Below are 11,247 nucleotides of genomic sequence, written 5' to 3'. Positions count from 1 at the left end.
TGGCCCATGGGGGGATCGAACCCACGACCTTCGCGTTATTAGCACGACGCTCTAACCAACTGAGCTAATGGGCCGATGTTTCAACTCCTGCCTCAACTCAAAAAGTTGGAAGGGTTTCAAGATAAGGAAAACAGTTTCAATAAACACAGAGAGTGTTATCAATTAAGATAGAGCAGACCCAACCATACAAATTAAGAGTAGAACTGAATTTAACATAATTTCTGTGCACACTAGGCCCAGAGTATTCGCTGACCACTAGGGCTATATCAGATTAAGGATGACAATTTCAATATGTAATTTAGAGTATACATCATTCTTTTTAAAATATTCATTTTATATATATATTGGTCTAGATTTCCGTATATGCTAAGATCGGAGCAAGACAATAAAGTGTTTCAATGCGGGGAGGAGGTATAGCGAGGTATAGATTTAGATTGTGAAAGGGTTATGAGAGACAAAATAACGTACCGGGGCCAAGTAAACAAATTATAAACAAAAGAAATATTTTCTTTCCCAAAGCTCTATATAATAGCCGAACTATAGAAGAAAGAAAAATTCGTCCCCTCTTGTTTGAAACTTTTATAAAAAGGGAGAGTGTTATTTTATCTTTTATCTTTTATTAATATGGAATCAAATGAAACTGATTTCAATTTCGTTTTAAGCCTTTTCACTCTTCCTTTAACCGTAACACAATCGACCTATAATATATGAAAAATGTATTTATTCTTAATTTAGAGAGTTGATAGATACTGGTGGGAAAAGAATTATACGGTGGGGTGTGCGAAGAATTAATGAGGATTTATTATAATTAAGTGAGTGCTCGAATCGAATATACGAAGGCGCGGTTCCACTTTTGATTATGGTGGTTTCCTCAAGGGAAAGTGAAAGTGGTATGTTTATTTAACAAAAGGGTAGTTTTTTGGCATTGAGATTGTGAGGTATTTTTTTCTTGGTGCTATTAATTGAAGTTTCTAAGCCTTGGTTAATTAATTTTGGTGATTTTAGGCCTAATTCAATCTTATTTTGAAAATTCTAAGCCTAATTCAACTTTTTTTTAAAATTCTAAGCCCAATTCAACTTTTTTTAAACAAATCTAAGCCTAATTCGACAGTACCATTTCGTAATTTCAACCTCACTTTATTAAAAGTTCAAATACCGGGGCGCTAAACGTAACATGCCCTTTATTTATTTCAAAAGAAGATCAATTTGAAGCTGTCAATTAAAAGAAAAGGTTTCGCGGTTGATTGGGGTTGAGAGGGAAAAAACATATTAATTGGTTAACAGAACTAATTAAAGACCAACCTCTCTTCATCGTCACGTAGACACGGTTTAATTTTTTCCCTATCAAAGTACCTACGTGAGAAGAATTTTTAATTTTTTTAAAAAATGTAATTTTAATTCCTCTAAATTAAATAATTGATTTGAAATAAACCTAGATTTCCGTTAATTATGAGTTTTTATACTAAAACCGTGTGTACATTTTCTTTCATTTTCATTAAACAATGGTGATTAAAATAAAAATTTATATATATAAAAAATAATACAATATTCTTTGTTTTGATACTATTATTTAAGAAATAATTTGAATAGAAATTAAAATAATATTGAATGGATTTTCATACATTATAAAATGTACACGTGACCGAGTTCAATTCGGTTCAATTACACAGAGAAAACGCGATTTATTAATTATTACGAGACTAATGATTTTTTTAGAGTTAATAAAAAGTAGCACAGGTCATAAAATTTTGTTATTATTTGTTTATTTTTGTTTACTTATTTATTTATATACTAAATTTGCACTCTTTCATAAAGGTGTGAATACTGAATAGGCCTAAGTCATCTCGCTACAATAATTACAAACGAATTTCCTGGTTTGACACCTTTTCTGAGAGAGAGTATTGTTTCATATTTTCTGTATAAATTTAATAAATATATAAAACTATATATTACATTATTTCATTCGTACAATGTACAGTTTGTATTGTACATCTACTTCGAAAGGACTTATCGCAAATGACCTATTGTTCGTATTGCCAAAGGTGTGAAAATTCCTCAAATGTCAATTAAAAAAGTTGCTAAAAAATAGATAATGATCACACAGTCAAGTCTGGATGCTGATGGACAATTTTCAGAAGAGAAGATAATTTAACTTAATTAAATTAAACAAGACCAAGCCTTAATTATATTATATATTAATCAGGTTGCCTGCAATCTATCCACGCGAGAAACAACAAAATTTGTGAAGATTTACATTTCACAAAATAAATAAAGTTGATAAGTTAACACAAAATTCAAACCAAGCACAGTGCTCAAACAAAACATGAAAACATTCCTTTTTTGATTGAAACGTTGATAGAAATTAAGTTAAAAACTCGACGTGAGACTTTTCCAATTGTTTTCATTTCGCAATCGAATCCGGAAGACATTATATTACGAAATACACAAAACACGAGGTGTATGCTTTACGCTGTATTACAATTGAAACGCTGCGGTAACGTTAAAATTGTTTTAATTTTGAATTGAAAGACAAAGAGGCAGAGACAATGTATGTATCTACAAATGATACTTATCAATCAGGAACACACAGTTCATTTAATGGAACAATTATTTAACCTTAACGTTCTCAGGGTGATCTGATTTTGTTAATTTTAATAGCTAACTGTTGTTGGATTTAAAATGAGTGTTTACTTTTCATAAGGGCGCCCGATCTAATCTAGTTAGAAAATTATTTGAGATTTTAAGTATCATCAGATGTATATAACGTGAAGTTGTAGATGTTCTTATACTAATAAAATGGTTATAAATAAAAGTTTATTTTTTTATAGAAAAGTTTTATCTAAATTTTCTATTATTATGTCAAAGTCCTGACCCCGCCAGCTTGACCTAGAAGGCTGATATTTTGCAGGAGCGTTGCTCTTAAGTAGTAGGCACGCACTTAGGAATATTTTTATCAATCCGCCGCCATCTTAAAAAATGGCGTCCAAAAATGAAAAAAAAAACGTCAAAAGTTATTTATGGAATAACGTTTACAGTACATTATGGACGCCTGACCTCTGTTCATTTTACCACTAAGAACAAACATTTTGACGGTCTAATAGACTAAATTCTCCGTTTTCCAACGGTGCCTAATACTTATTCCTAGATCAACGCAGAACTTGAGTTATTAATGTTTTAAAATAACAACTTATTTTAGCACTCTGAGACATCAGAACTCTGAATACCACGGTTGTCCCTTTTATTCTTTAGTTTATTGACTTCTAAGTCTACAAGCTTGGTCTAATTTAAATCTAAACTATCTAAGTTGTGGTGTTTTGGGAGCGTCCTAAACTGCAGCGGGGTTTTGGGTGAAAGTGTATTCTTCTATTTTTCTAAACAATGGGAAAGTTTCATTTCAAAAAATATATAACGCATATCATTAAAATAAGAATAAAGAACTTTAAATATTTATAGACATCTTTTGTTTTATTTCGACAGGGTGTATTTTACGGTATATCTTTTGAATTAGAAGAAAGGGAGTGCTTCATATTTTAGCGCTGCGGTAAATTTCAATTTTCGCACGAAAAATTTGAAATTCCAAAATTTGGCCAAAGAGGGAATAATTTTTTTTTTTCGTTTTAATAAAACTAGGTTAATATTAAATTTTACTTGTATGTTTGTGAGCAGCTTTCGCCATCTTTGATCTATAGTGAAAATTAATTTCCTGTTTTGACTTTAACTTACGAGGAAATTAAATGTTGTTTAAGATACCAGACGTCGCGCGCGCTTTAAGAGACACTATGACGTAATAAGTTTCCCTTTCGTGGACCTCCCAAATTTTTTCTTAAATTTTTATTAGTAATAATACGCAAATGTTATTTTTTTTAAAAATTGTTTTTATTAAAAATTTAGTATATTCCAGTAGTAAACTTAGTAGTAATTAATTTTGTAATTAAACTATGTTTAAACTAATTATAATTCATGCGTAGTCATTAAATAAATTTCATTTTAATTTAATTTCAAATGTCATCATTCATTTGAATTAATAAATTTCTTCTATAGTTTTAATCATATAATAGGAAATTATTGGAATTCTTAAAATTGATCGTAAGTCTATCAAACTTATACAACATATTATAAACTTGTGATACAAATTTCTATATTGACTAATCATACATAAAAATAAATTTGTGGAATTTATCATTGAATAAATTATCATAATTCTTTTCCGGTTCAAATCGCAATTTAGATTAGTCTAATTTCAAATCTCCACGGTTTAATTTGTAATTTATTAACTAGGAAAAGTGTTTTGGGTTAAATTTAATTCAAGAACCCATATGGTTAAATGGCATGTAAATCACTTATTAGCAGAAAGAAAAAATAGTAAAAATAGATTCTAAATGTAACGTAAAAATATTTGCATAAATAACATACGGTAAAACGTATAATATTTGTTTTATAATTTTGGTCAAAGTTTCCTAAAACGTTTTGGATTCGATATGCAAATTGTTTTTATTTTTTTTAAAACTTATTTAGTTTGTAACACTGCATGGTACGTAGAATCAAAGGCAAATACACGTAACGGGAAGTGAAACTCCGACGGAATCTGGTATGAGGATGCAAACACGTTAGAAAGGGCTTCAAAGTTGCCAGTCCAGCAAATTTTACTCCGTATCGTTTGAAGTCATGCCTAAATTTACGTCAAGGTGGTCAAACACCAGACTCTATTTTATCCCTGGACGTTATGTTTTGCGAGATAGACGCTGCGACTGCGTTACAAACAGACATAAGACATTTTTAATTGCATCTTTTCTAATAATAATCAGAATTTTATCGGATTTTTTTTCTTCACATGTTCCGACATTCCAATATCATTAATTCATTGCTATTTTGTGATTTTCTATGCAATTTAAGTAATATATATTTTAAAAATATTAAAATTTGGTTTAAATCGTAGTTATATCTCGAGAAATATTAGGGCTAAAAATACCTCCTAAATTAGGGTGTAATTCGTGAAAATTCCCGAAATGCATGCATTTTGTTTCAAATCTTCTAGATCATTGTCTCAATGTTTATGGAATGGGTGTAAACGGATAATCTTCCTTGTACGGAAAATGAAAGTTGTTTATCACGATACAAACTCAGATTAACGAACCAAATATGGATATTTATAGGTTCTTCGACGTTCTTTCTTGCGTGACACAATATACTTTGTTTCTAAAATGAATATAAGCCTCGGTTTTTATACCCCTTAATTCTTATATCGATATTGATATTGATATCAATACCTCTTTTGATCGACTTTGTCTTTCAATGACCTAGCTATTCAACGAAGGATTTCATCTCTCTTCTATAAGGGTTGGAAAGATAACGCTTCATTCTTAATTTTAAACTTTGTGTCCGCTTACGAAACAGCGAATTGAAAGTTTTAACTACAGTTTGTAAATTATTTCAAATGATTAATGATTGTTTTTCAATATTATTTTTTTTTCTGGCATTGCAATGGGTTATAAATATAATTGAAAACTTCTTTAAACAGGTTTTTGAACATGTTTTCATATGGACTAAACAGTTATAAACACTTCTTTGGTCGTTATTTTCTTAAAAAAATGTCCCTTTTTCGAATAAAATTGCCTACGAGTGACATTGAAATATCTCACATAAAAGGTTCGATTTGAACCTATTGTCAAAACGCACTGAAGAAATTCAGAAAATGCGTAAAATTTCACCTTAACTTTAAAACCATAAATAAAACCGCCCACAACTTCCCTTGACATTACCGCACATTACTAATAATTAAATCGCATGATTAACTAAGCGATTTAATCATTCGGGTACCTAATTAAAGCACTAAATACTAATTTTCCCTTGAAATTCAATTGAAATATATCTACAAAGAAAAAAGCCCTATTTTTTGATATCCAAGATAAAAATAAGTTAAATCTTTACAAACAACTGCGAGAAAGTGTTTTATAAAACTTCCCTTTTTCAGGAATCCAACTCAATTACAATTTATAACATCATTATTCCAAAGATTATCCTACAAAATATCCTTTCAGTTTCAATAATGTAATCTAAGTATGTAAAATGAATCTCGAAACATCTTGTAACATAGAAGAAATTGTTAACTATTTCCCCTTATATTATATTTTATAAAGGTTATAATTGGGTTAGTATTGTTACAGAATTACCCTAAAAAAATTGCGAAGTAATGAGTTAAATAAGTGTAGAAAATTATTAGGAAATAAGTCTTTTCCCTCGGAAATGATTCGCTACGTTGATGACTAAAGGATAACGATAGATTAACTACAATACTTTGTTGCGATAAAATCAGAAATACGCAAATATCCTATTAAAAGGGTAAAAACTCCGCAGCTAGAAGGGGAAAGTCAATTATAAATTTGGCATTAAAAAAATAAAAAAAAAATAGCAAAAAGCATTCAACCTACTGATATAGTAAGTTCCTCTTTCCGTGAGGCGACGTAAAGCCCATCGTGCAGGAACCTTCACAGACTTGTAGTTCGTAACATCCTGAGTTGACAATACGTAATAAGTTAGTAAGAGATGCCTCGTATTTTGAAGGCTTGGTTACAAGTAAATATTCTCATAAACTTGTTTGAGGATTAGGTAGGCAACCGCAAGACAACAAGGCAATAATTTTCCATATATGATGTTTGGTTTTGTAATTAAAATAATTGTTAACGATGATAATTACCGTGTACCTTAACTTTTCGTTTATTTAAGTAAGCCTAAAACATCTAATTAGATAGAACTTACTCAAACAAACCATAATTTCTCAGCCTTATACTGTGAATTCGTGACTAACTTTAACAAATAACAATTAACTTAATTATTAAACATCATCTAAGTTAGTAAAACAGACAATATCGTCACAGTCCCTTAACGGAATTCTCACGACCTACTGAGTAATATTGTAAACTAATCCTGAAACGCCTTACAATGAAAGCATTATCAAACCCAGTGGTAAAAATCTTTATTCTTCACGCGCCGATACATTTCATTCACGCAATTTGAAACAACATCTTCAAAACTACCTTCCCACAACTTTCCTTTCACGAATTAGTTTCCCTATTTCCCCTAACATATCAATATTACTTCAACAAACATAAACAAACGTTCAGAATCCCGTAGGAATGTTTTTAACGCACTAAGGGGTCTCCAGAAACCACCAAGATGACTCGATGTGATTTTAATTCACCCATTTGCTTACGGTAAAAACAGGGTAAACTTTCTTAGAACTGCGGTGGTTTTTTCCTTGATTATTAAAATAAGGTAAGACGGTAGCAAATAGATGTTCAAAAGTATACTCCCCCTAAATATTTGATATTTAAAGAAACTATTCTAGGGGGGAAGGATGTTTTATGGGTGTTTAATATGGGTGAAATCCTCCGCCCATTTTACCCCGTTATATCGAGATTGGAAATAAAAGTGAAATAATATAAACGGGAAGCGGTATAAAAGGATTGTAGACCAAATTTCACATCCGCAGTTGCTTCTTTGTGTTCGTTCGGAGTAGGAGTGTACATCTTGCACTCTATCAAGAACAGTGTGAAAGTATATAACAGCAAAAACATGAAATTGGTGAGCCTCTATTTGGATTAACTACAGTGTTCAACCCCGGAGACGTTTGTTACTCGAAGTAAAACAGATCCACGAATTGTTAAAGTGTCTTCTTAACCACGCTTGCATGGCTTAAAGAACCAAAGGAAACTGCCCCAAGGGTATGGCAAACATGAAATGATTGTTCTGACACGGATGGAATGTTTTACTTCGTCTAATGAACGTCCGAGACTCGGGATATATTCATGTGTATTAATGCCTAAAACGGGTCTTAAACGTACTATATACGGATATACGGTTTCTTGCGTTTTTGAAATGTGAAAGTCCAAGGATTTTGGTGAGGTTTCTTGAAACCTTGGAACGTCCCAATGGATTAATATATATCATTCCAGTGAAAGTACGCGTGAGATACAGCTAGTAACCATGGGGATTTAATTTAAGTAAATTAGAGATTAACCTTACTTAATTTGAATTAAAATGGTAATAGATATTAATAGAAACTTTGAATTAATTATCATGAAGAGAAACATATTCTTAGTGTTTTATTGAATGAGCTTTTGAGTTATCGACTGACTATTCGACCTTCAAGGTCATTTTAGGAAGATAGTTAACTAAATTATAAAGTGAAACGTTTCATTATCCCTTGAAGGTGTATAGGTACAGGTTATTTTACGTAAGCTACGACCGTACCATTGTTTATACTGATCAAATTACGTCGTATTAATATCGTTTCAGATAGCGCAACTATGCGCCCTTTATCTATTGTCCTCGGCCTTGCCAATTCAAGGTACATTCAAATCGAGTGACGGAGCGGCGGATCACCCATTCGGAGAAGATCATCACATACAAGAAACCAGATTAGGGCCTGGGGGAGATGGAGACGCCGTAATCTACTCTTATTTCGAGGGCATGGGACACAAAAGCATCGATGGATTCGGTAAAGGCGTAGGAGGAGGTCATGGAAGTGACTTTTCAGAGTATCAAGGACCCAGTAAAGCCGCGACCGGAGATGGACACCGTCCATCGTACCATGATAGCCCGTACCATCATCACGAGAATGGGTTAGGTGGATCCTTTGATAGGGTTAAGGACGCAACACACTCGGGTCACTCTGACTCATATGGTGCCGGAAACTCAAATAATTTGGACAAAGACAACTACCCAAGTCAGCATGACATACCCGGTGGAGAAATACATAATCAAGAGTTTCACGCCCCAAGATCATTCGGACATGGTAGCCACGGTAGTCATAGTAATCATGGTAGCCACGGTAGTCATAGTAATCATGGTAGTGACAGTAGTCATAGTAATCATGGTAGTGACAGTGGTCATAGTAATCATGGCAACGACGACGGTTCTCATCATTCTTCAAGTGGTCCGGAAGGTTTTGGGCATAGCAGCACTTACGATAATTTTGGACATGGAGGTCACAGCGCTGCTGGAGAAGGGGGCATAAGTAGCCCTTACGGACCAGGAGGTCCTGAAGAATATAACCATGGACCAAATGGTGGATTTAGGGAGAATAAGGACAAACATGAACACAGTGGACGCGGACAACATCACGAAGACTCTCACAGCCGTCATCAAAGTAGACCTTCAGTTTCAACAACACCAAGCTATCACGCACCAGCTCCTAGACCCTCTCCTCCATTGAGCCACGTTCACTTTACAACGCCCCCTACCAGCTCACATCATGTCGACCATCATCACCATCACCATCATCATGAAAGTGAACCGGCCAAACCGGTCCAGTATTCGAACATCATTGGATCTCACGGACATGGACAAGCGCATAAAGCCCCTAACTTTAAACCAACTCCAGATGTACGACCTCATGAATTTGGATCTGGACATGATGGGTTGGATCTTAACAGACACCCTCATCACGGACATGATGAACATCCAGGTTTCCCTAATTCAGGGCCGTCTCATCATGAACCTAATGATATTTCGAGTCATGGGCCTCATCATCGAGGGCATTCTCAATCCGGACCGTCACATCATGGACCTCAACACCATGAACCTTCGCATCCCGGACCTTCCTTTGGCCCTCATCATCAAGGACCATCTCATTCGGGACCTTCTTTTGGACCTCAGCATTCAGGACCTTCGCATATTGCACATCATCCTCAAGGGCCCTCTCATCACGGACCTAATGCTCAAGAACCACCTCATCATCAACGCCCGGCTCTTCACGGACCACATCCACAAGCACCACCACCACCTCCTCATCATGGGCCACATCATCAAGGACCTATTCAGCAACCATCTCATCATGGTCCCCATCACCAAGGACCTCTTCCACATCATGGCCGTCTTCAACAAGCACCACAACATTTTCATCGTCAACATATTGGCCCTAGACCTCATCCTCTTCAAGCCCCACCTCACCTAAGGCCCAATCCTCATCATCAGGGGGCTCCATTTTCGCAACAATCCGTGCAAAACCATCAACATCAGCAACCCAATCATCCTCAGCAACTTCAACAGGGACCAAGACCTAATTTCCCACAAGTTCCACTTCGATCTCCGTCAGCACCCAACCCACAAGTACTACAGCAACCAGGACAGAACCATGCAGTGCAGGTAAGAAATAAAATAAGGAGTTTCAATTCATCAACTTTTAAATACTAACGTAAAAAATATATACTCAAACAGATCCTTCAACCAAACCAAGTGAACCAAGTTCAATTGGTACAGCGACCTCCTCAACAGGTGGTTCACCTTCTACCCCCATTACCTCCACCAGGTCCTGAGCAACAATTTGTTCCCCAACAACAATTGGTTCAAGTGGCTCCCCAGCAACAACTGCAAGTGGTACCCCAACAACAACTGCAAGTGGTTCCACAACAACAACAACAACAGCAAATCCGGGTTATTCCCCAACAACAACTTCAAGTAGTTCCCCAACATCCCCAACAAGTGCCTCCTCAACAACCATTACGACTCCTGTCCCAACCTCCACCACAGGTACAACTAGTACCAATTCCCCAGCAACACTTGCAACAAATCCACCAGCAACAAGCTCAAGCGCAAGCTCAGCAACAACGAGCTCAACAAGCTCATCAACAGCAGATACAGCTTGCCCAACAACAACAATTGCAACAAGCTCAACAAGCCCAACAGCAACAATTGCAACAGGCTCACCAACAACAATTACAACACGCTCAACAGCAGCAATTGCAAAACGTTCGCCAACAACAGCTACAACACGTTCATCAGCAGCAAGTTTTGCAGCAACACGGTTGAAATCTTTAAGAATAAGGAGGCCATCATGACATAATTTAAGGTTTTAGCAGTGTTAAATCACACTAAAAGTTTATTATTTTTAAAACTTTCGTGTGTGGACGAATTTCCTCGTACGTAAGTCTAGAAATCAGCGTGAATGGGCGTGCAAATCTGTGATTTAAGAGCCAAGCCCCCAACATTTAAGATAAATACTGAGTTATAAACACAAACCCATAATATGAAGTTATAAACATTCTAAAGGATATGGGATATTACGTTAAAATAATTTAAATTGTATATAATACTTCAAATTATGGTCTTTTAATAAATTTATTTCAAATATTGGGGACCCTCCAGGTGCCTAAATAAATAAAGCGAGGACGCGTAGTTGTATATATTAAATAATTATGTAAATAAAATTTATTATATTTTTATGCAAATTTACCGTCTTGGTTTCAT

The 11,247-nt window shown here is 34.7% G+C and overlaps 1 protein-coding gene and 1 non-coding gene across 2 annotated transcripts; one reads left to right on the top strand and one right to left on the bottom strand.

Annotated features, from left to right (window-relative positions):
• Positions 1-74, bottom strand: TRNAI-AAU (transfer RNA isoleucine (anticodon AAU)). Its single transcript has one exon. It is a non-coding gene; the product is annotated as a tRNA-Ile (tRNA).
• A 7,498-nt stretch (positions 75-7,572) lies between these two features.
• LOC149690580 (uncharacterized) lies at positions 7,573-10,809 on the top strand. The gene is made up of 3 exons (XM_089870524.1): positions 7,573-7,581; positions 8,296-10,146; positions 10,207-10,809. The coding sequence occupies exons 1-3, from the start codon at positions 7,573-7,575 to the stop codon at positions 10,807-10,809; spliced, it is 2,463 nt and encodes an 820-aa protein (XP_089726650.1).
• Positions 10,810-11,247: the final 438 nt, after the last annotated feature.

This window comes from Phalangium opilio, unplaced genomic scaffold, assembly GCF_054372755.1.
Source record: "Phalangium opilio isolate 3A_F unplaced genomic scaffold, DU_Popi_V2 ptg000031l_1, whole genome shotgun sequence".
Taxonomy (NCBI): domain Eukaryota; kingdom Metazoa; phylum Arthropoda; class Arachnida; order Opiliones; family Phalangiidae; genus Phalangium; species Phalangium opilio.
Note: the sequence above shows the minus strand (reverse complement) of the source record. Positions and strands in the feature narration are given on the sequence as shown.

Coding starts and splice junctions, on each gene's coding strand:
- LOC149690580 (XM_089870524.1), top strand. Junction 10,147..10,206: donor GACAGAACCATGCAGTGCAG/GTAAGAAATAAA, acceptor CGTAAAAAATAT/ATACTCAAACAGATCCTTCA.